Here is a 24429-nt window from a genome sequence, read left to right as displayed (position 1 = left end):
AACTTTTGATCAGATAAGAAAATACTCTCTATTATTCTGGGGAGGGGGGCATAATCTGCCGATAAGGCTGAGATATTCAGAGAATTTACAAGTCATCCTTACTGTATATATACACAGGACTGTCTCAAAAAATTAGAATATTGTGTATTCTAATTTCCTGAGACAGTCCAGTATGTTATGAAGACACTAAAGCAAAAAAGCAATCTTTTTTTTCCTCCTTTTTTTCCCCTTGATGATAGATCTGTAGATTGAGATTCAGATGATTTGTCGATTGTTGTAGATGAACTACTTACTTATGCAGCGCTATAAAAACTACTTTATAGGGAACTGCTTAACAAATTTGAATGCTCAGGTGCCTCTAGCATCATGTCAAATAATGTCCAATATGTGCAAGACATTTTCATCATCAAGAAAATCACCTATATATTATTTGGGGTGGGGGGTTGTCTGCCGATATGGCTGGGATATTCAAATGGTAAATGGAAATTACTTATATAGCGCTTTATCTACATTGTTACAATGCCCAAAGCGCTTTACATTAGCACACATTTACCCTTTCACGCACACATTCACACACCAATGGTGCTGCTGCCATGCAAGGCGCTGCCAACCCATTGGGGGCAAGTTAGGGTTCAGTGCCTTGGCCAAGGGCACTTTGACTGTGGGCAGTCATAGCTGGGAATTGAACCGCTGACACTTCGGTCCCAGGACAACTCAGGCTATCAACTGCGCCACGGGCGAAGAGAATTTTAAAAATTGTCCTTTTGTTTGGAAAAGTGTATATATATATATATATATATATATATATATAACTTCTACCATTTCCCTGTATCATATCCTTAAAAAGCAAATACTGTAACACCACACTGAAGAGTGGTTGAGAATTATTCTTTACAATTTTTATTTGCAATATTTATTAATGCAATAACCCCCATCATGCCAAATAAAATTGTAAATAAACACGATTATCACTCAGTCATTGCAAACTATTTCCGTTGTTCCAAAAATGGATTAAAAATAAATTGAAATCAATTTTTTTGTTCCTTGCTTTTATAAGATTGTGGTTAGATATTAAGGTTTGAGGCATTTGTGCCATGAGATGCATTACTTATGAAAATATTTAACTTAAATAGCTTGCGGATGTAAATTCCATTTCATTAATATTACCAATATTTTAAAATGACTGCCAATCCGTTATTGCTTAAGTAATAGCATAGATTAGTAGCAAATATTTGAGTTTCAAATGAACTTGGCCAATTTATAGTTGAAATTTCAGTAATCAATATAAAAAGGAACATTTCTCACTTAGTGAAAAAATAAATAAATAAAATTATAAAAAAGAAAATGATAATAATAATTACCTGAAATGTGTCAAAAGAGCTGCACAATTGTTGCAGCAGGAAAAAGAAACCACTGAGTTTTTCTTAAATGGGACTGTTCACATGCTACATTTAAAATATGTTCATATTTGACTGTTGTATGGGTTTGGCATGTTTGTGTGCTGTCGGTGCAGAATTGGTTTGCGGACTGTATTACAGTTGTGAACCCATAATATGTCGTCTTGTGGCAGCATAGAATAATATCCCTCATATAATTAACTGATTTAGTAACATACGTTTCTGGGTTACACGCAAGTATTGTTGTGGTGTTTGTAATGTTGCATGTTCCATCCTGCAGTGTTGCAAAATGGACTCTTAGGGACGCTGTTGACCAGAAGGTTGATGATTGGGAGCAGGATTGAAGGATAGGCACCCATGTTACGTCGACAGAACACAGAACAAAACGGGAGGAGCACGGATCATTCGACGTGCTTGCCAAATAAAAAACACATTTTGACTTAATTCTTATTTACTTTGATTAGGAGTGGATTATTTTTTATATTTGACAGGAAAGAGAATTTTTCCTTGGAATACAAGCAGCGTGGAGCTGAGCAGGGGAGAATTGGACAGAACAATGAATGGGCAAGTACTGATGTTTGTCTTTCTCTTCGCCCTCGACGCAGTGCACGGCCAAGCCAGCTACTCTATACCAGAGGAAATGAGCAGAGGATCTTCAGTGGGCAACATAGCACAGGATTTGGGGTTAGAAATACGACGATTAATTTCAGGCAAAGCAAAGATTTATTCCAGGAACAATGAGGACTATATCGAGCTGAACCGAGAGAAAGGAGCCCTCCTCGTTAAAGAGAGGATCGACAGAGAGGCTCTTTGCGCGCACACTGCGCTTTGTGCGCTGCATTTACAAATTATTTTGGAGAATCCAATGGAATTTTACAGCGTCACTGTGCATATTGCAGACATTAATGATAATGCGCCAAGCTTTGACAAAAATGAGTTGAACTTCAAATTAATCGAATCGACAAATGTAGGAGCAAAATTTGTTTTGGAAAGGGCAGTAGATCTTGATGTTGGAATTAACGGCCTTCAAAATTATGTATTAAAACCAACAGATCATTTTTCCCTAAAATTGCAAAATAACGCAGATGGAAATAAAAATGTTGAAATGGTTTTACAAAAGCCTTTAGACCGAGAAAAGGAGGAGCAGATGTCTCTCGTGTTAACTGCTGTAGATGGAGGAGAGCCGCGGATGTCAGGAACAATCCTGATTCTTATTACAGTGTTAGACGCTAATGATAATGCTCCTGTTTTTACACAACCAATCTATAAAGCCACTATTGCTGAGAATTCACCAGTAGGAACAGTTGTAGTCACTGTTTCTGCTTCTGATGCAGATGGCGATTTAAATTCCAAAATATCATATTCAATCACCAACACTCGTGACAACATTAGAAACATATTTGTTGTAGATAAAGAAAAAGGTCAGGTTTCGTTAATTGGAAATATAGATTTTGAAAAGTCAAGACAATTTCAAATTAATTTACTTGCAAGTGACGACGGTGGTCTCACAGATTCATGTAAGGTAATTATAGATGTTGAAGATGTAAATGACAATAAGCCAATAATTAACATCATGTCCAAATCAAATGTGGTATCAGAGGATGCTGAAATGAATACGGCTGTTACAATGATCAATACAGAAGATTTAGATTCAGCAGAAAACGGAAATGTGAATTGTTTTATAAATGAAAATATTCCATTTGTTTTGAAAAGCTCAAAAAATAACTTCTATACATTAGTGACAGATGGTGAATTAGACAGAGAGAAGTCAAGCGAGTATAATATCACAGTGACTTGTTCTGATGAGGGCGTGCCCTCCCTCTTCAGCAGTGTCACTCTAAATTTACACATTTCAGATGTGAATGACAATGCGCCTGTCTTTGACAGAAGCTCTTATGAGGCCTCAGTTGTAGAAAACAACACACCTGGTCTCTCTATATGCACTGTGAAAGCAAGTGATGCTGACTGGAACCAGAATGCTCGTGTTTCTTACATCCTGGAGGATTCTTCTGTCAACGGAGTGCCAGTATCCTCATACGTGTCCGTCAATGCGGAGAGTGGAGTTATTCACGCAATTCGTTCTTTTGACTTTGAGCAACTCAAAGAGTTCCACTTCCACGTCAAAGCTCAGGATGGAGGCTCCCCTCCTCTGAGCAGCAACGTGAGTGTGGGCATCCACATCCAGGACGCCAACGACAATGGGCCTCAGGTCCTCTATCCTGTCCAGACGAGCGGCTCAGTATTGGCTGAAATTGTCCCTCATTCGGCAGACGTTGGCTACCTAGTGACTAAAGTGGTGGCTGTGGATGTGGACTCGGGACAGAATGCCTGGCTCTCATATAAAGTGCACAAAGCCACAGACAGAGCGCTGTTTGAAGTGGGCCTCCACAATGGAGAAATAAGAACTGTCCGCCAAGTGACTGATAAAGATGCTGTCAAACAAAGACTGACTGTTGTCGTGGAGGACAACGGGCAGCCCTCTCGTTCAGCTACTGTCATTGTTAACGTGATGGTGGCGGACAGCTTCCCTGAAGTGCTGTCAGAATTCACTGACTTTAACTTGCATGACAAGGAATACAATGACAAGCTGACTTTTTACTTAGTCTTGGCTTTGGCTGTGGTCTCCTTCCTCTTCATCACCTGCTTGTTGCTTATCATTTCTGTCAAAGTGTACAGATGGAGACAGTCTCGTATCCTGTACCACTCCAACCTGCCCGTCATTCCGTATTATCTGCCACGTTATTCGGATACTTTAGGGACGGGGACGCTCCCGCACGTGTACAATTATGAAGTGTGCAGGACCACTGACTCCAGGAAAAGTGACTGTAAATTGGACAGAACTGCTAGTCACAATTTGCTGGTGATGGACCCTACCCTGACAAGGACCATGCCGATGAGACAAAGTGAAAAGAATATTCTGGATGAGCCTGACTCTCCTTTAGAGGTTAGTTTTAACACATCAATTTTGTTTTCCGTCTCTGTTTCGATGTTGTTTTGATGAATTCCTTCATATTAAATACACCAATTCCATATTTACAAGGGCAAACCATATTGTTTTTCATTTACTTGAGTTTGCTCACTCAAAAACATGCATTTGTTGAGCTTCAGCACCATGGAGAGCATATCATTTCAACCAGTTGTAACTCCAAAAGATCAGCCAAGTAGTTCTAAAATGTGTGAAATGTCTTGAGTTAAGTAGGTATTTCTCAAAGCCAGTCATTATTTTTGCCTCCTTTCACAAGTATTTAAATGTTGTTGTTTTGTTTTGTTTAATTTTACTTGAATTTGTTGATTGATAAACATTAAAAACAGTTAAAATAATGTTTATGTTCAGCACCATAGAGAGCTGGCATGTGCATGCTTTTCTTCAGTGTTAAAAAAATTGTCAAATTTGCGTTGATATTTTCCATCCTGATGACTGCTAAGATGTGACTTATTCATATTCATTTGTATTCATATTAGATTGTCTCTAATACAAAATATGACAATTACTACAAAACAATTGGCACATTTTTATTCAATCTCATTTTTTCACAATGCGGTTTGTTTGTTATGACTAGATCTCCACTGTCAGTGGACCGAATCTTAGTTTTATCTGTACATGTGGCTTACGACCTTCTTAGAATAACTAAAGCTATAGTGTAAATTGGACTATATATCGAATTTTGTCTATATGACCTGCGACTGATTGACAGCCAGTTGTGCGTGGTTCTATCAGCCTCTCACCCACGGTCAGCTTGTGTTTGGTTACAACTACATGCAAATGTAATTAGGACAATCATTCCCTAAACAATGATGAGCTGAGGAATGTATCTTTTGTTTCGTTTTGTGGTCTTGCATGGCATAAAAATAGATACTCTAATTGCCTTTCAATGGCTTGGACTTTTGGTCTTGTTTGTCATTTTGCTCTTGGCAAGGACTGAAATACTTTTGAATGTTTACACACTTTAGCTCTGTTTGATCTTCTTTGGGCACTTTCATTCATCTCACATTGAATTGCTTTCGAATGAAGCACTATAAAAACTACTTCTTAAGAAACTGCTTAACAAATTTGAATGTTCAGGTGCCTCTATGTCAAATAATGTCCAGTATGTGCAAGACTTCTGATCATATGAGAAAAGCACCTTGACTGGGGTTGGGGGGGTAATCTGCCTATAAGGCTGAGATATTCAGAGAATTTACAAGTCATCCTATTATGTGGAATATATGTATATATTAAGGGTCGCAGTCGCAGTGCGGCCGCGTGTTAGATGCATCCCAGAAGCGGCTCAACGCAACACACGCGAAAAGAACGGCAGAGTTTATTATTTGACACGAGACGCGGCCCTCCTCCGTCAATACTACTAGCTAGGATGGGGCTGGAAGTCACTCGTGTAATAATACGGTGGATCCGGTCGATTTTCAAACTAATATGCAATCGTAACCTAATTTTTGACTCCATCAGATCTCTTGAGTGGTAGATTAGGGCACAGTTGACTTGTCTTTGTCGATTTACGGCTGTCTTCTCTGCTATAATGATAACCAACACGGCCCCGTGTTCAATACAAAGCCCTCCTACCACAACAAAACAAGTAGGAACTCATATTCACATAGGAACTAAAGTTATACAACATTAAATATACAATATAAATGAATACTACATCACATTTGTAAAATATAAACACATAATTAATAATAGCCCATTTAAATAAAATAAATTGAAATGAGCTAAAACACATGTAATTAAATAATAAGAATAATACACACATCCTGCTTACACAATTAGATGTATTAATTTCTGTGTGGCGCTTTAACTTGAGAAAATCCACCAATAAAGCTTTTGAAAACCGTTCATAAGAAAAAAAAATGTTTCATTGAGGCATTTCATTTGTAAAATACATGTTAAAATCTTTGTCATTGGGATTGCTTTCCTCTTTAGCACGTCTTCTTTTTTTCTTCTTTCTTTCAGAAACAAAGCTGACCAATACGCGGGGTCTGAAAGGCAAATTGTTGTTGGATTATATTTAAATACCCGTTACTTTTTGAGCCAAATTCTAGCTTTGTATAGGCTAATGCTCCTATTGTTGAAAGCACAAAAGTGTGTAATAAAACAACTAGCACATTTATATTTTGCATTTTGTTTTTTTACTGTACCGAAAATGAACCGAACCGTGTCCTCAAAACCGAGGTACATACCGAACCGAGATTTTTGTGTACCGTTACACCCCTACTTTTAACATTTCCCTGTATTCTTTCCTAAAAAGCAAGTACATCGAGGAGCCATTGCATTTTTTTTTTTTTAATACATTGTTTCAAAGAACTTGTATGGACGTGATATTTTGACTTAACTGCCCCCACCATCATGCCAAGTAAAATTGCAAATACACAAGATTACAAGTCTGTCATTGCAAACTAGCCTCATTGTTCCAAAAATGTATGACAATATTCTTTATTCCTTACTTTGTTAAATATGTGATTTGATAATAACTTTTGAGGCATTTTTGCCACAACATACATTAGCTACCATTAACTACTAGTGCACTGGACTCACAGAGCCTTTCTGCTATCCAGCGAGTTAAAGGCCTCCATAAAATAATTTACAGAAGCTAGGATGGGTTTGGACCTCAATTTACATGGCAGGTGTGAAACTGTAACATCGAATTACACAAAAACAATTAGTGTGCTTTACAATCAGACACATCTTAAATATTAACAAAAATGTTTGGCATTCCCTTTAAATATACAATGTAAGAACTTAAAATGTGCCACACATCCACACAATTTACATTTCTTTTCTACCGAGCTTGGACTGGAGCACATTCGCGCGCACCAACTTCCTCACTGTCTTGAAGGGTCAGTGCACCCGTACAACACATGGCAATATTAAGGCAAAATAAAGGGGGCAAAACAACTAGAATGTACATTTTTACCGTGCTGCTTGCTGATGTAAATGACCTCTTTAAAATTCACTTTTATTTTAAATGACTGCCAATCAGTCACACATTGTGATTTATTGCAAATGGTTCTTTGAATTTCAAGGAACTTGGCCAGTTCATTGTTAAAATTTCAGAAATCCTTATAAAAAGAACATTGCTCAGTTGGTGACAATAATTCCTAAAAATAAAACATTGAAATAAATAGGAAAAAATCTATAATGTGTTAATAGAGCTGCACAATGGTTGCAGCAGGAAAAAGAAACCACTGAATTATTGTTTAATGGGACAAATGCTGAATTTATAAACTGTTAATGTGTGCCTTTAGCATGTCTTTGGCATGATTGTGTACTGTCGTTGAGGAATTGGGTTGCTGACTGCAGTACACTTGTGAACATGTGACACCATAGAATAATATCCCTTAATTTCAGTTGATCAGTTGATTTCGTAAAATCAATTTTTATCCAGGTTCCATGCAGTATTGTTCGGCGTTTGTAATGTGGAATAGAGTTGACATGTTCCATCCTGCAGTGTTGGAAACTGGACTCATAGGGACGCTGTTGACCAGAAGGTTGATGATTGGGAGGAGGATTGGAGAATAGGCTCCCGTGTGACGTCGGCAGAACACAGAGAGAACAAGACGGGAGGAGCATGGATCATTCGACGTGCCTATCAAATAAAAAACACGTTTTGACCTAATTATTATATACTTCGATTAAGAGTGGATTATTTTTTTTTATATTTGACCGGAAAGAGAATTTTTCTTTGGAATACAAGCAGCGTGGAGCTCCGTAGTGGAGAATTGGACAGAACAATGAATGGGCAAGTACTGATGTTTGTCTCTCTCTTCGCCCTCGACGCAGCGTTTGGCCAAGCCAGCTATTCTATACCAGAGGAAATGAGCAGGGGATCTTTAGTGGGCAACATAGCACAAGATTTAGGTTTGGAAATACGACGTTTGATTTCAGGCAAAGCCAAGATTTATTCCAGGAACAATGAAGAATACATCGAGTTGAGCCGAGAGAAAGGACTCCTCCTCGTTAAAGAGAGGATCGACAGGGAGGCTCTTTGCGCACACACTGCGCTTTGTGCGCTGCATTTAGAAATTATTTTAGAGAATCCTATGGAATTTTACAGCGTCACTGTGCAGATTACAGACATTAATGATAATGCGCCAAGCTTTGAAAAAAATGAAATGAAATTTAAAATAAGTGAATCAATGACAGTTGGTGCAAAATTCGTTTTGGAAAGGGCAGTAGATCTTGATGTTGGAATTAACGACCTTCAGAATTATGAACTAAAACCACCAGATCATTTTGTTCTTAAACTGCAAAATAATGCAGATGGAAATAAAAATGTGCAAATGGTTTTAAAAAAACCTTTAGACCGAGAGAAGGATGAACAAATGTCTCTCGTGTTAACAGCTGTAGATGGAGGAGAGCCACGTATGTCAGGAACGATGTTGATTCTCATTACAGTGTTAGACGCTAATGATAATGCCCCTGTTTTTACACAATCCACATACAAAGCTACTGCTACTGAGAATTCACCTGTAGGTACAATCATGGCCACTGTTTCTGCTACTGATGCAGATGGTGATTTGAATTCTAAAATATCATACTCAATAACAAACACCCTAGACAACGTTAGGAATATATTTGATGTAGATAAAGAAAACGGCCAGGTTTCATTAATTGGAAATATAGATTTTGAAAAGTCTAGACATTTTCAAATTAATTTGCTTGCAAGTGACGGTGGTTTCACCGATTTTTGTAAGTTAATAGTAGATGTACTTGATGTAAATGATAACAAGCCTGTAATTAATATCATGTCCAAATCAAATGTCGTGTCTGAGGATGCTGAAATAAACACGGCCGTTACAATGATCAATACAGAAGATTTAGATTCGGGAGAAAATGGAAATGTGCATTGTTTCATAAATGAAAATATTCCATTTGTTTTGAAAATCTCTAAAAACAATTTCTATACACTCGTAACAGATAGCGAATTAGACAGAGAGAAGTCAGGCGAGTATAATATCACAGTGACTTGTTCCGATGAGGGCGTGCCCTCCCTCTCCAGCAGTGTCACTCTCAATTTACACGTCTCAGATGTGAATGACAATGCCCCTCTCTTTGACAGAAGCTCTTATGAGGCCTCAGTTGTAGAAAACAACACACCCGGTCTCTCAATATGCACTGTGAAAGCAAGTGATGCTGACTGGAACCAGAATGCTCGTGTTTCTTACATGCTGGAGGATTACTCTGTCAATGGAGTGCCAGTCTCCTCATACGTGTCTGTCAGTGCTGAGAGTGGAGTCATTCACGCAGTTCGTTCTTTTGACTTCGAGCAACTCAAAGAGTTCCACTTTCACGTCAAAGCTCAGGATGGAGGCTCCCCTCCTTTGAGCAGCAACGTGAGTGTGACCATCCACATCCAGGACTCCAATGACAATGGACCTCAGGTCCTCTATCCTCTACAGACGAGTGGCTCAGTATTGGCTGAAATTGTTCCTCATTTGGCAGACGTTGGCTACCTAGTGACTAAAGTGGTGGCTGTGGACGTAGACTCTGGACAGAATGCCTGGCTCTCATACAAAGTGCACAAGGCCACAGACAGGGCGCTGTTTGAAGTGGGCCTCCACAATGGAGAAATAAGAACTGTCCGCCAAGTGACTGATAAAGATGCTGTCAAACAAAGACTGACTGTTGTCGTGGAGGACAACGGGCAGCCCTCTCGTTCAGCCACAGTCATTGTTAACGTGGTGGTAGCGGACAGCTTCCCTGAAGTGCTGTCAGAGTTCACTGACTTTAACTTGCATGACAAGGAATACAACGACAAGCTGACTTTTTACTTGGTCTTGGCTTTGGCTGTGGTCTCCTTCCTCTTCATCACCTGCTTGTTGCTTATCATTTCAATCAAAGTGTACAGATGGAGACAGTCTCGCATCCTGTACCACTCCAACCTGCCCGTCATTCCGTATTATCCGCCACGTTATTCGGATACTTTAGGGACGGGGACGCTCCCGCATGTGTACAATTATGAAGTGTGCAGGACCACTGACTCCAGGAAAAGTGACTGTAGATTGGACAGAACTGCTAGTCACAATTTGCTGGTGATGGACCCTACCCTGACAAGGACCATGCCGATGAGACAAAGTGAAAAGAATATTCTGGATGAGCCTGACTCTCCTTTAGAGGTTAGTTTTAACATATGTATTTTATTTTCCCTGTCTCTGTTTGGTAATTCTTTTAACCAATTCCTTTATCAGATTACATACACAAATTCCATATTTCCAAGGTCAAACCCAAATGTATTTTTAATTACTTGAGTTTGCTCACTCAGAAACATGCAATTGTTGAGCTTCAGCACCATGGATAGCATATTATTTCCACCAGTTGTAGCTCCAAAAGACCAGCAGAGTCGACTCAGGCCTTGTTCTAAAACTACCTCATTCATGAAATGTGTTAGGTTTAGTGGCTATTTCTCAAAAGTCAAAAGTTATTTTTACACAACTATTTAAATGTTGTTGTTTTGTTTTATTTTACTTGAATTTGTTCATTGATAAACATTAAAGCAGTTAATGTTTATGTTCAGCACCATAGAGAGCTGGCATTCAGATGCATGCTTTTCTTCAATGTTAAAAAGTTGTTAAAAAGTTAAATCTGCCAAAAGGCTGAGATATTCACAGAACTAACAAGTCATCCTTTTGTTTTGAAAATATATACTGTAAATATGTATATTATGAACTTTTAACATTACCCTGAATATCCAAAAAAGCAAGTACTGTAACCCCACAGAGACGAGCCGTTGAAGTTTTTATTTTATTACATAGCTTCAAAGGAACTTGTAAGAACTTGACATTTTGACTCAACTGCCCCCACTATCATGCCAAATAAAATTGCAAATAAAAAAAGATTATCACCCTGTCATTGCAAACCAATCCCATTGTTCAAAAAATGGATTCCAATATTCTTTATTCCTCAATTACATTAATATGTTTATCAATTGTAAAGTCTGAAGTATTTGTGCTACAACATATAGTAGAATTTACTGCACATCTTAAATGCATTGCTAATGTAAATTCCCTCTCTTTAAATATCACTTTTTAATTTTTTTAATGACTGCCAGTCCATCACACACCCTGATTAATTGCAAATGTTTCTTTGAGTTTCTACGGAAATAGGCCAATTTATTGTTGAAAATTCAGGAAATCAATATAAAAAGGAACACTGCTCAGTTAATGAAAATAATTCCAAAAAATAAACAATTAAAATAATAAACACGATCCTGTAATGTTTAAATATATAGAGCTGCACAATGTTTGCAACAGGAAAAAGAAATCACTGAGTAATTTATAAACTGTTAATGTGTGACTTTAGCATGTGTTAGCATGTTTGTGTACTGTCGCTGAGGAATTGGTTTGCTGACTCCATTACATTTGTGAACGCATAATATGTCACCTTGTGGTAGCATAGAATAATATCCCTCAATTTCACACATATCAGTTGATTTAGTAACATCCTGCAGTGTTGCAAAATGGACTCTTAGGGACGCTGTTGACCAGAAGGTTGATGATTGGGAGGAGGATTGGAGAATAGGCTCCCGTGTTACGTCGACAGAACACTGAGAGAACAAGACGGGAGGAGCACGGATCTTTCGACGTTCCTGTCAAATAAAAAACACATTTTGACCTAATTATTATTTACCTCAATTAGGACTGGATTATTTTCGACATTTGACAGAAAACAGAATTTTTTTATTGGAATACAAGCACCGTGCAGCTCCGCAGGGGAGATTTGGACAGAACAATGAATGGGCAAGTACTGATGTTTGTCTCTCTCTTCGCCCTCGACGCAGTGTACGGCCAAGCCAGCTATTCTATACCAGAGGAAATGAGCAGAGGATCTTTAGTAGGCAACATAGCACAGGATTTAGGTTTAGAAATACGACGATTGATTTCGGGCAAAGCAAAGATCTATTCCAGGAATAATGAGGACTATATCGAGCTGAACCGAGAGAAAGGAGTCCTCCTTGTTAAAGAGAGGATCGACAGGGAGGCTCTATGCGCGCACACCGCGCTTTGCGCGCTTCATTTAGAAATTATTTTGGAGAATCCAATGGAACTTTACAGCGTCACTGTGCAGATTACAGACATTAATGACAATGCGCCAAGCTTTGAAAAAAATGAAATGAATTTTAAAATAAGTGAGTCAATGACAGTTGGTGCGAAATTCGTTCTAGAAAGGGCAATAGATCATGATGTTGGAATTAATGACCTTCAGAATTATGAATTAAAACCATCAGACCATTTTGCCCTTAAATTGCAAAATAACGCAGCTGGAAATAACAAAGTGGAGATGGTTTTACAAAAGCCTTTGGACAGAGAAAAGGAGGAGCAGATGTCTCTCGTGTTAACAGCTGTAGATGGAGGAGAGCCACGGATGTCAGGAACAATGTTGATACTTATTGCAGTGTTAGACATAAACGATAATGCTCCAGTTTTTACACAACCCACATATAAATCAACCGTTACTGAGAATTCACCTGTTGGTACAATTGTGGCCACTGTTTCTGCTTCTGATGCAGATAGCGAGTTGAACTCTAAAATAACATACACAATAACAAACACTCATGACAACGTTAGGAATATATTTGATATAGATAAAGAAAATGGCCAGGTTTCATTAATTGGAAATATAGATTTTGAGAAGTCCAGACATTTTCAAGTTCATTTGCTCGCAAGTGATGATGAAGGTTTCACTGATTCTTGTAAGTTAATAATCGATGTATTAGATGTAAATGACAACAAGCCCATAATTAACATTTTGTCCAAATCAAATGTTGTATCTGAGGATGCTGAAATAAATACGGCTGTTACAATGATCAATACAGAAGATTTAGATTCAGGAGAAAATGGAAACGTGAATTGTTTTGTAAATGAAAATATTCCATTTGATTTGAAAATCTCAAAAAATAACTTTTATACATTAGTGACGGATAGTGAACTCGATAGAGAGAAGTCAGGCGAGTATAATATCACAGTAACATGTTCCGATGAGGGCGTGCCCTCCCTTTCCAGCAGTGTCACTCTCAATTTACACATCTCAGATGTGAATGACAACGCACCTGTCTTTGACAGAAGCTCTTATGAGGCCTCAGTTGTAGAAAACAACACACCTGGTTTCTCTATATGCACTGTAAAAGCTAGTGACGCTGACTGGAACCAGAATGCTCGTGTTTCTTATATCCTGGAGGATTCCTCTGTTAACGGAGTGCCGGTCTCCTCATACGTGTCCGTTAGTGCTGAGAGCGGAGTCATTCATGCAGTTCGTTCTTTTGACTATGAGCAACTCAAAGAGTTCCACTTCCGCGTCAAAGCTCAGGATGGAGGCTCCCCTCCTCTGAGCAGCAACGTGAGCGTGGCAATCCTGATCCAGGACTCCAACGACAATGGCCCTCAGGTCCTTTACCCTGTCCAGACAGGCAGCTCTGTGCTGGCCGAAATGGTGCCTCGTTCAGCAGACGTGGGCTATCTTGTCACTAAAGTGGTGGCTGTGGATGTGGACTCTGGACAGAATGCCTGGCTCTCGTATAAAGTGCAGAAAGCCACAGACCGGGCGCTGTTTGTAGTGGGTCTCCACAATGGAGAAATAAGAACCGTCCGCCAAGTGACTGATAAAGATGCTGTCAAACAAAGACTGACTGTTGTCGTGGAAGACAACGGACAACCCTCCCGTTCAGCCACAGTTGTTGTTAACGTGGCAGTGGCGGACAGCTTCCCTGAAGTGCTGTCAGAGTTCACTGACTTTAGCATCCACGACAAGGAGTACAATGATAAGATGACATTTTACCTAGTCTTGGCTTTGGCGGTGGTGTCATTCCTTTTCATCACCTGCCTGCTGCTCATCGTATCAGTCAAAGTTTACAGGTGGAGACAGTCTCGGATCCTCTACCATTCCAACCTGCCCGTCATTCCATATTATCCTCCACGGTACTCAGATACTTTAGGGACGGGGACTCTCCCTCATGTGTACAATTACGAGGTGTGCAGGACCACTGACTCCAGAAAAAGTGACTGCAAATTGGACAGAGCTGCTAGTCACAATGTGCTGGTAATGGACCCCAGTTCTACAGGGACCATGCAGAAGATGTACAGAGAAAAAAGCATCCTGGATGAACCTGACTCTCCTCTTGAGGTTAGTTTTCCTACATTTTAATGTGTAATATTAGAGGGATATCTTGGAAGTCTCCATTTTACTATAACTGACACCGAATGCAAATATTCAAAGTAAGAGGTATTGTTTTCATTTTACTTGAGTTAGCTTGCTGAGAAAAATATGCACAGTTGTGTTTCAGCACCACGGAGAGCTTACCTTGAGTAATCATGTCATTTTCAAATATATTTTATTCAGTCTCATTCAAAAATTAGCTAGAGTGTATTAAATTACACTACTGGACTGTTCTAGTTGATAATGTGTGTTCTTCCATACATTAATATTGTATTCCGCATCTGAATGATCATTGATTCACAAATAATTAGTGCAGTTTGTCGTAATATCGGATCCGTAATCAATAAATTCACTGAAATTGCATTGCATGTTTAGAGTAGTAAAACAACCAAGTTTTGCGCAATTCACTTTATTAAACTATTTCGACGGCATGGTGCTTAGCGCATCTTCATCCCCGTCAATCAAAATAGGTTTATAGCTCCAACATGTCTTGTTTGCCTTGTATTGAAAAAAACTGAACATGTGAATAGATTTCTGCCTTTGATGCTGTGTTTGGCATTGAAATTATTATATTTGTGCTGGTTGGATCTTTGAAATTGGTTATCTGTCTTGGTTCCCTCAGTTAGAATTCAAATAATTTGAGTCCACACCTTGGACATTAATAGCTCTGTGTCAGTCAGAATGTTGATGCTGTTATTTAGCAGACAATCAAACATTTTCTTTTCTTTGTGAAAAATCAAAATTCTTTACTTTGAACCATATTATCATTTTCAATATTTACCTACAGTATATGCCAATATAGATATAACTTTCAAATAAAAGCTGCCAGCATTTGAAAATGTTTTTTTACAATAAGTTTCACAGGAAATTAATTGAATGATATTTGACCGCAGCTGCCCCTCATGCCAGTTATTTTTTTTCCAATGTTCCCTTCTTTGATTTAACTATAGAGTATGATTTAAATGTTTATAGAAGACAGTGTCTTGTCCTCAGCATGTTAATTTTCTAATATACTATTTTTACCATTTGAAAAATAATGCACTCTCTTTAACTTTTACTTTTCAAGCCAATAGCCTAATTGACAATTAAAGAGTGACAACAAGTGAAATACTTTCTTTTTAAAAATGTATCAAATGAAAATGTTCAATGTACAATACATTAAGACCAAATCAACAACAATAATACAGAACTATGTCGTAACAACCATCAATTATACAAAGTGATTTGTTCAAACGTCCCCGTATAGTTTCAGTTTATTGACGTGGTTACAGTGACAAAAGAAAAAATATTTATTACAGTATGTATATAGCTAATATATTAACCAGCCTATCATACTTGTGCTGTTTAATTGTTGTTTTTTCAGGTCCCGAGTGTTGTATAGCTGTAGTAAGTCAGTCTTGTTTGTTAGTAGTCGTTGATGCAGTTCTTTTCTCTCTTTTTTTTTTTTCTTTTTTTTTTTTTTTTTATTTTATCAGGCGTCAATTTATTTTGTTTTACATTGATTGTACAATACATGCGTGATACTGAGGTGTGCCATCTTGTGGCAGCACATAATAATATCCCTAAATTTGATGTAGAGACAGATTTAGTGGCTTCTACAGGTTATATGCTGTCTGTCTCAGGATTTTTTTTATTTTTTGGAAACGGACATGGCATTTTCCATCTTGCAGTGTTGCAATATAGACTCTTAGGGACGCTGTAGACCAAAAAGTTGGTGACTGGGAGCAGGAATTGAGGCGAGCCTCCTATTTTACGTCAACGGTACAGAGAGACAACAAGACGGGAGGAGAACGGATCTTGCGACGTGCTCGTCGAATTAAAGACATATATTTGGACCTAATGATGATTTACTTCGATTAAGAGTGGATTTTTTCGACATTTGTCTGCGAGGAGTATCTTATTTTATTGGAATAAAAGCAGAGAGGAGCTCCGCCGGGAAGAATTGGATAGAACAATGAATGGGCAAGTAGTGATATTTGTGTCTCTCTTTGCCCTCGACGCAGTGTACGGCCAGGCCAGTTATTCGATTCCAGAGGAAATGAGCAGGGGATCTTTAGTGGGCAACATAGCACAAGATTTAGGTCTGGAAATACGACGTTTGATTTCAGGCAAAGCCAAGATCTATTCCAGGAACAATGAGGAATACATCGAGTTGAGCCGAGAGAAAGGAGTCCTCCTCGTTAAAGAGAGGATCGACAGAGAGGCTCTTTGCGCACACACAGCGCTTTGTGTGCTGCATTTTCGGATCATTTTGGAAGATCCTATTGAATTTTATAGCATCACTGTGCAGATTACAGACATTAATGATAATGCGCCAAGCTTTGAAAAAAATGAAATGAAATTTAAAATAAGCGAGTCTGCAAATGTAGGAGCCAAATTTGTTTTAGAAAGGGCAGTAGATCTTGACGTTGGAATTAACGACCTTCAAATGTATGAGTTAAAACCAACAGATAATTTTGCTCTTAAGATGCAAAATAATGCAGATGGACATAAAAATGTGGAAATGGTTTTACAAAAGCCTTTAGACCGAGAAAAGGAGGAGCAAATGTCTCTCGTGTTAACAGCTGTAGATGGAGGAGAGCCACGCATGTCAGGAACGATGTTGATTCTTATTACAGTGTTAGATGCTAATGATAATGCCCCCGTTTTTACACAATCCACATACAAAGCTACTGTTTCTGAGAATTCACCTTTAGGAACAAATGTGGCCACTGTTTCTGCCTCTGATGCAGATGGAGATTTAAACTCTAAAATATCATATTCAATTACAAACACCCTAGACAATGTGAGATATATATTTGGTGTAGATAAAGAAAAGGGCCAGGTGTCATTAATTGGAAATATAGATTTTGAAAAGTCAAAACATTTCCAAATTAACTTACTCGCAAGTGACGACGGAGGTCTCACAGATTCATGTAAGTTGATCATAGAAGTACAAGATGTAAATGACAACAAACCTGAAATAAATATTATGTCCAAATCAAATGTGATATCAGAAGATGCAGTTGTGAATACTGTTGTAACTGTAATCAGTGTAGAAGACTTGGATTCGGAAGAAAATGGCATGGTAAAATGTTACATCAATGAAAATATTCCATTTATGCTCAAAACGTCAGAAAATAACTTTTATAGTTTAGTGACAGATAATGATTTAGACAGAGAAAGGTCATCCGAGTATAACATCACAGTGACGTGTTCTGATGAAGGTGTGCCCTCGCTCTCCAGCAGCGTCAGTCTAACTTTACACATATCAGATGTAAATGACAACGCACCTGCTTTTGAGAGGAGCTCCTATGAGGCCTACATAGTTGAAAACAACACACCCGGTCTGTCCATATTGGCTGTAAAAGCCAGGGATACTGATTGGAACCAAAACGCTCGCATTTCTTACATCCTTGAGGACTCCTTTGTTAACGGAGTTTCAATCTCCTCATATGTGTCGGTTAGTGCTGAGAGTGGATTCATCCACGCAGTTCGTTCTTTTGACTATGAGCAGCTGAAGGACTTCCACTTCCGTGTCAGAGCTCAGGACGGAGGATCCCCTCCCCTGAGCAGCAACGTGAGCGTTGCCATCTTAATCCAGGACGCCAATGACAACGGCCCTCAGGTCCTGTACCCAGTCCAAACAGGCGGCTCAGTGCTGGCTGAAATGGTGCCTCGTTCCGCAGACATTGGCTACCTGGTGACTAAAGTGGTGGCTGTGGACGTAGACTCTGGACAGAACGCATGGCTCTCGTATAAAGTCCAAAAAGCTACAGACAGAGCATTGTTTGAAGTGGGCCTCTACAACGGAGAAATAAGAACTGTCCGCCAAGTGACTGATAAAGATGCTGTCAAACAAAGACTAAATGTTGTTGTAGAGGACAATGGGCAGCCCTCTCGTTCAGCTACCATCATTGTTAATGTGGCGGTGGCGGACAGCTTCCCTGAAGTGTTGTCTGAGTTCACTGACTTTAGCATGCATGACAAGGAGTATAACGACAAGCTGACTTTTTACTTGGTCTTGGCTTTGGCAGTTGTCTCCTTCCTCTTTATCACCTGCTTACTGCTCATCATATCGGTCAAAGTGTACAGGTGGAGACAATCTCGTCTGCTGTACCACACTAACCTGCCCGTCATTCCATATTATCCACCACGGTACTCGGATACTTTGGGGACGGGTACTCTTCCACACGTGTACAATTATGAAGTGTGCAGGACCACTGACTCCAGGAAGAGTGACATGAAAAATATGCAAGCCATGAGTCAAAGTTTAGTGAGTGTGGATGGACCTGATCCTGATACGTCTCACTTGAACAAGGAACTGTCAGGAAATTTTTCCCAAATGTCAACACTGGTGAGTCATAAGTATCGCCATGCCTTTGTATTTAGTGAATGTGTCTTTGAGGGAATTTCTAATACCGCTATGGTGCTGTCCTTAGTACTGAATGGTTGATGTTTAGAATTTCACTGAGATCTTATCATCCTAAACCAGGCTGTGACAGTATTAATGTAATGTAGCTGAAAGTGGACATATATCATAAATGTATTTAATCAGAGAAAGAATCCTAGGTCACCCCCCCCCCCCCAACACACACACACATCAAACACATAAGTTTACATAAAAAGGATCCACTTACTCTGTGTGAAATATGTTGGAGAAATTGTCAGTTCTGGCATGGGATTTTATATATGAATATACTGTATAGCTTCACTTTGTTATTGTTGATACCTGGCAACTTGTGTAAAAAAAATCAATTTGTGTTAAATCACTCTTTTGGAATGCATGGTCATTTGCGTCCACTTCGTGTTGCTTGCATGGTAGGTATTGCAAATCAAATTGATTTTATAATTCTCAATGTTGGCTCTTTAAATGTCAGTATAATACAGGGTGATTCAAAAAGAACGTGCCAAAATTATCACACATTTATTGATTTTAAAATCATTGAAATAGACTGAATTATGAATTACTAATCAATTAATTTAATTAAATAATTTAATTTAATAAGAATTAAAATAAGAATCAATCTTTTTAACAAGTAAGTAATTTTAACAAATTAAAGGTCATATCGGCATGATGTTGTCCATGCTGCTGGTGGTGGTCATATTGAGCACTTGTAAAGCATGAAATAAAAACTTGAAGTTATATACAATACTTGTATCCAGCTAATTATTAATAATTGTTGTTATGTTTTGTTTTTAATATACCGCAATGGTTTTGGCAAATTATTTTTGAATCCCTGTATATCTATCTAATTGTTTCCTTGGGCTTTAAGCAAATTAAGCTGTGATATTTTTTTCTTGTTGGTCTTTTGAATTGATTTATTTGGGTAAAACGGGTTATGACTGATAGAACAAGTAATTTATATCTTCTATTCTGAATAGAATAGAATATAGGATATATTACTGATTATATTACAAAGCCTTTAACGTAAAAACAATATTGGAAAATAAGATTAGGAAAAGTGTCTTTGTCGACACAACGATACGTTCATTTGCTCCAGCATTATTGAGTTAGTAATTGTTGAGCTGAATGAAAATATAGCTCATAATTTTATGAATGTTATTTAACTTTACCTTAATTTAACTTTTTTTTTTTTTATGTTTGTGAAGGTACGCGGTAGGGATAATAATTGAATGTATGAATGTATAGAATTATTATCAGTGTTCAGGGGTGAAACCAAAGCATGACATACATCATTTCTACTCTAAGGGACGCTATTGGCCAGTTTAAGGTTCATTCTTCCATTCTGTCGGTACTAGGCTGACTGCGCAGTGAAGCTACTCGCTCTGTTCATTTTAGTTTGAGGACACAAAAGAATGAACGCGTCGTTCCAAGCGGTTTTGTCTCTCGATCATTTTTATCTCCTGAAAACGGATAATCTAAAAAGGAAGCTGTGATATTCAAGCATTTGGAGTATTATCTAACGTTGGAATATGGCACGGCGAAGATGTTTCCCCGACGCGCACTGGAGATGGCGACTGTTTTGTGGAACACCAAGCCAGCAAATGCTGAGTATTTTGTTCTTTTTTTGCATGTTAAATGCAGTGGCTGCTCAGATTCGTTATTCTATTCCCGAAGAGATGAAGAAAGGCTCCGTCATTGGTAACGTTGCACACGATCTTGGCTTAAATATAAAAAGGATGAGAGCAGGGCGGGCCCGCATCGTGACGGGAGAAAACATCCAGTACACTGAGCTGAGGGCAGACAAAGGGCTTTTGGTCGTCAATGACAGAATAGACCGAGAGCAGCTTTGTGGAGATGTGACGCCGTGTAGTTTCAGCTTTGAGATCATTTTAGAAAACCCGATGGAGTTGCACAGAATAATTATAGAGGTTTTGGATATAAATGATCACGCGCCCACGTTTCCTAATAAGGATAATGCACTCTTATTTGAAATTAGTGAAGGGACTGCAACCGGAGTGCAATTTCCACTACGGAATGCAGAAGATCAAGATGTGGGTCAAAACGCTTTGCAAAATTATATTTTGTCACCAAACGACAATTTTATATTGAATCAACATGCAAACCCAGATGGCAGCAAATATGTTGAAATGGTGCTTCAGAAGCCTTTAGACAGAGAGAGACATCCGCATCTGTCCTTAAAATTAATCGCTGTTGATGGAGGAACACCCCAGCGATCTGGTACAGTAAATATAGAAATAAATGTTTTAGATTTAAATGACAACCGGCCAATATTTAATCAATCAGAATATAAAGCCTCTGTTACTGAAAACACAATGAAAGGAATTAGTATAATTACAGTCAATGCCACAGATGCTGACAGTGGTTCAAATGGACTCATTACTTACAGTTTGTCTAAAATGAAAGGAAGTGCTGCAGATATATTTAGTATTGATGAAAACACTGGAACTATTTATGTCTCTGGTCAAGTAGACTATGAAAAAAACAAAAAATATGAAGTGAGGGTAGAAGCAAAAGATCAAGGTGGGCTGACTGGGACAAGTAAAGTTATATTTGATGTTATTGACGTAAATGACAATGCTCCAGTAATTAATATAATGTCATTTTCAAGTCCTCTATCAGAGGACTCACCTCCCGGTACAACAGTTGCGATTCTTAACATTAAAGATGTCGATTCTGACAGAAATGGAAAAATTGAATGTACCATTGATGGAAAATTTCCCTTTAAATTAGAGACATCTTTAACGAACTACTATAATTTAATTTCAGATCAGTTTCTTGATAGAGAATCAGTCTCTGAATATAATATAACAATTACTGCCACAGATCTCGGAACACCGCCTCTATCCAGCTCATCAAAGTTACATCTCAGAATTTCAGATGTGAATGACAATGCACCACTTTTTGCCAAAAAGATATTTACAGCCAATGTGGCAGAGAATAATCCTCCTGGTGTTTCCATATTTGCTGTCATCGCACGAGATGCTGATTGGAATCAAAACGCCAGAATATCTTATTTTTTAGAAGACACACAGATTAATGGCAGTCCAGTTTCTACTTTTGTTTCCTTAAATCCAGAATCTGGTGTTCTCAGTTCAGTTCGATCATTCGATTACGAACAAATGAAGCAATTAGACTTTGTAGTCCGAGCTCAGGATGGAGGCTCCCCCCCTCTGAGCAGCAATGTGAGCGTCGCCATCCTAATCCAGGATGCTAACGACAACGGGCCTCAGATCTTGTACCCAGTCCAGACAGGTGGCTCAGTGCTGGCTGAAATGGTGCCACGTTCGGCAGAAGTGGGCTATCTAGTGACTAAAGTGGTGGCTGTGGACGTGGACTCTGGACAGAACGCCTGGCTTTCATATAAAGTGCACAAAGCAACAGATAGGGCGCTTTTTGAAGTGGGCCTCCACAATGGAGAAGTAAGAACTGTCCGCCAAGTGACTGATAAAGATGCTGTTAAACAAAGACTGACTGTTATAGTGGAGGACAACGGGCAGCCTTCTCGTTCAGCTACTGTTGTTGTTAACGTGGCTGTGGCGGATAGCTTCCCTGAAGTGCTGTCAGAGTTCACTGACTTTAGCATGTATGACAAGGAGTACAACGACAGGCTGACTTTTTACTTGGTCTTGGCTTTGGCAGTGGTCTCCTTCCTCTTCATCACCTGTTTGTTGCTCATCATATCAGTCAAAGTGTACAGGTGGCGACAATCTCGCATCCTGCACTCCAACCTGCCAGTTATTCCGTATTACCCGCCAAGGTACTCGGACACTTTGGGAACAGGGACCCTCCCTCACGTGTACAATTACGAGTTGTGCAGGACTACTGACTCCAGGAAAAGTGACTGCAAATTGGACAGGGCTTCTAGCCACAATATTCTGGTGATGGACCCCAATTCTACAGGGACGATGCAGAAGTTATACAGGGAGAGGAACATCCTTGATGAACCAGACTCACCTCTCGAGGTTAGACTTCCCTCTCTTTTTCCCCCCAAATTGTGCTTAATTCATACCATCACTGTGTTGTGAATCAGAACCATGGTCAGAGACATAAGGGCACCATTAGCTTATAACAACTGGTTTTTAAGAATGGTGTTTCATATCACTGAAAGTGGTAACAAATTCATCGAATTTCTGCTATCTCCAAATAATCTCCTCCAATTATGTTTCTTCTTGTTTAAAAATGTCCGTTCAATACATACAGTGGGGAGAACAAGTATTTGATACACTGCCGATTTTGCTGGTTTTCCCACTTGCAAAGCATGTAGAGGTCTGTAATTTGTATCATAAGTTCTCTTCAACTTTGAGGGACGGAATCTAATACAAAAATCCAGAAAATCACGTTGTATGATTTTTAAATAATACATTTGCATTTAATTGCATGAAATAAGTATTTGATACATAAAAAAAAAATCGAACTTAATATTTGGTACAGAAACCTTTGTTTGCTATTACAGATACCAAACGTTTCCTGTAGTCCTTGACAAGGTTTGCACACACTGCAGCTGGGATTTTGGCCCACTCATCCATGTCGATCTTCTCCGGAGCCTTCAGGTTTCGGGGCTGCTGCCGGGCAACACGGACTTTTCAGCTCCCTCCATAGATTTTTCTATGGGGTTCAGATCTGGTGACTGGCTAGGCCACTCCAGGACCTTAAGATGCTTCTTACGGAGCCACTCTTTAGTTGCCTTGGCTGTGTGCTTTGGGTCGTTGTCATGCTGGAAGACCCAGCCACGACCCATCTTCAGGGCTCTCACTGAAGGAAGGAGGTTGTCAGCCAAGATCTGGCGATACATAGCCCCGTCCATCCTCCCCTCAATACGGTGCAGTCGTCCTGTACCCTTGGCAGAGAAGCAGCCCCAAAAAAATGATGTTTCCTCCTCCATATTTCACGGTTGGGATTGTGTTCTTGGGGTTGCACTCATCCGTCTTTTTCCCCCAAACACGACAAGCCGAGTTTAGACCAAAAAGTTCAATTTTGGTCTCATCCGACCACATGACCTTCTCCCATTGCTCCTCTGGATCATCCAGATGGTCAGTGGCAAACTTCAGACGTGTCTGGACATGCACTGGCTTCAGCAGCGGGATCTTGCATGCGCTATAGGATTTTAATCCATGACGGCGTGATGTGTTTCCGATGGTTTTCTTCGAAACTGTGGTTCCAGCTTTCTTCAGGTCATTGACCAGGTCCTTCCATGTAGTTCTGGGCTGATCCCTCACCTTCCTCATGATCAGTGATGCCCCACGAGGTGAGATCTTGCATGGAGACCCAGAACGAGGCAGATTGACCGTCAACTTGAACTTCTTCCATTTTCTAATAATCGCTCCAACGGTTGTTACCTTCTCACCAAGCTGCTTGCTTATTTTCCTGTAGCCCATCCTAGCCTTGTGCAGGTCTATTATTTTATCCCTGATGTCCTTACACAGCTCTTTGGTCTTGGTCATTGTGGAGAGGTAGGAGTTTGTTTGTTTGAGCATGTGAAC

The 24429-nt window shown here is 39.2% G+C and overlaps 2 protein-coding genes across 27 annotated transcripts in view; both read left to right on the top strand.

Annotated features, from left to right (window-relative positions):
* Window positions 1-24429, top strand: part of LOC130923821 (protocadherin gamma-C5-like) — a 313176-nt gene that overhangs the window by 191442 nt on the left and 97305 nt on the right. Inside the window, exon 1 of one of the 26 annotated variants that reach the window (XM_057849863.1) lies at window positions 7948-10508. The exons of 21 other annotated variants lie outside the window; for them this stretch is intronic. In XM_057849863.1, coding sequence (XP_057705846.1) covers window positions 8124-10508 — 2385 coding nt within the window. In that variant the 5' untranslated portion in view covers window positions 7948-8123. Of the gene's footprint in view, window positions 1-7947; window positions 10509-10938; window positions 14509-15996; window positions 18878-19932; window positions 22912-24429 lie in introns of those variants that run through there. 4 more of the 26 variants (XM_057849876.1, XM_057849859.1, XM_057849870.1 and 1 more) reach the window with 4 other exon arrangements.
* LOC130923826 (protocadherin gamma-A5-like) lies at window positions 1290-6372 on the top strand. The gene is made up of 2 exons (XM_057849885.1): window positions 1290-4341; window positions 6346-6372. Exons 1-2 carry the CDS (start codon window positions 1954-1956, stop codon window positions 6355-6357), a joined length of 2400 nt encoding a protein of 799 aa, XP_057705868.1. The 5' UTR covers window positions 1290-1953; the 3' UTR covers window positions 6358-6372.

This window comes from Corythoichthys intestinalis, chromosome 11 (genome assembly GCF_030265065.1).
Source record: "Corythoichthys intestinalis isolate RoL2023-P3 chromosome 11, ASM3026506v1, whole genome shotgun sequence".
NCBI lineage: Eukaryota > Metazoa > Chordata > Actinopteri > Syngnathiformes > Syngnathidae > Corythoichthys > Corythoichthys intestinalis.
This window is presented reverse-complemented; position numbering and strand designations above follow the sequence as displayed.

Coding starts and splice junctions, on each gene's coding strand:
- LOC130923826 (XM_057849885.1), top strand. CDS start 1,954: ATGAATGGGCAAGTACTGATGTTTGTCTTTCTCTTCGCCCTCGACGCA.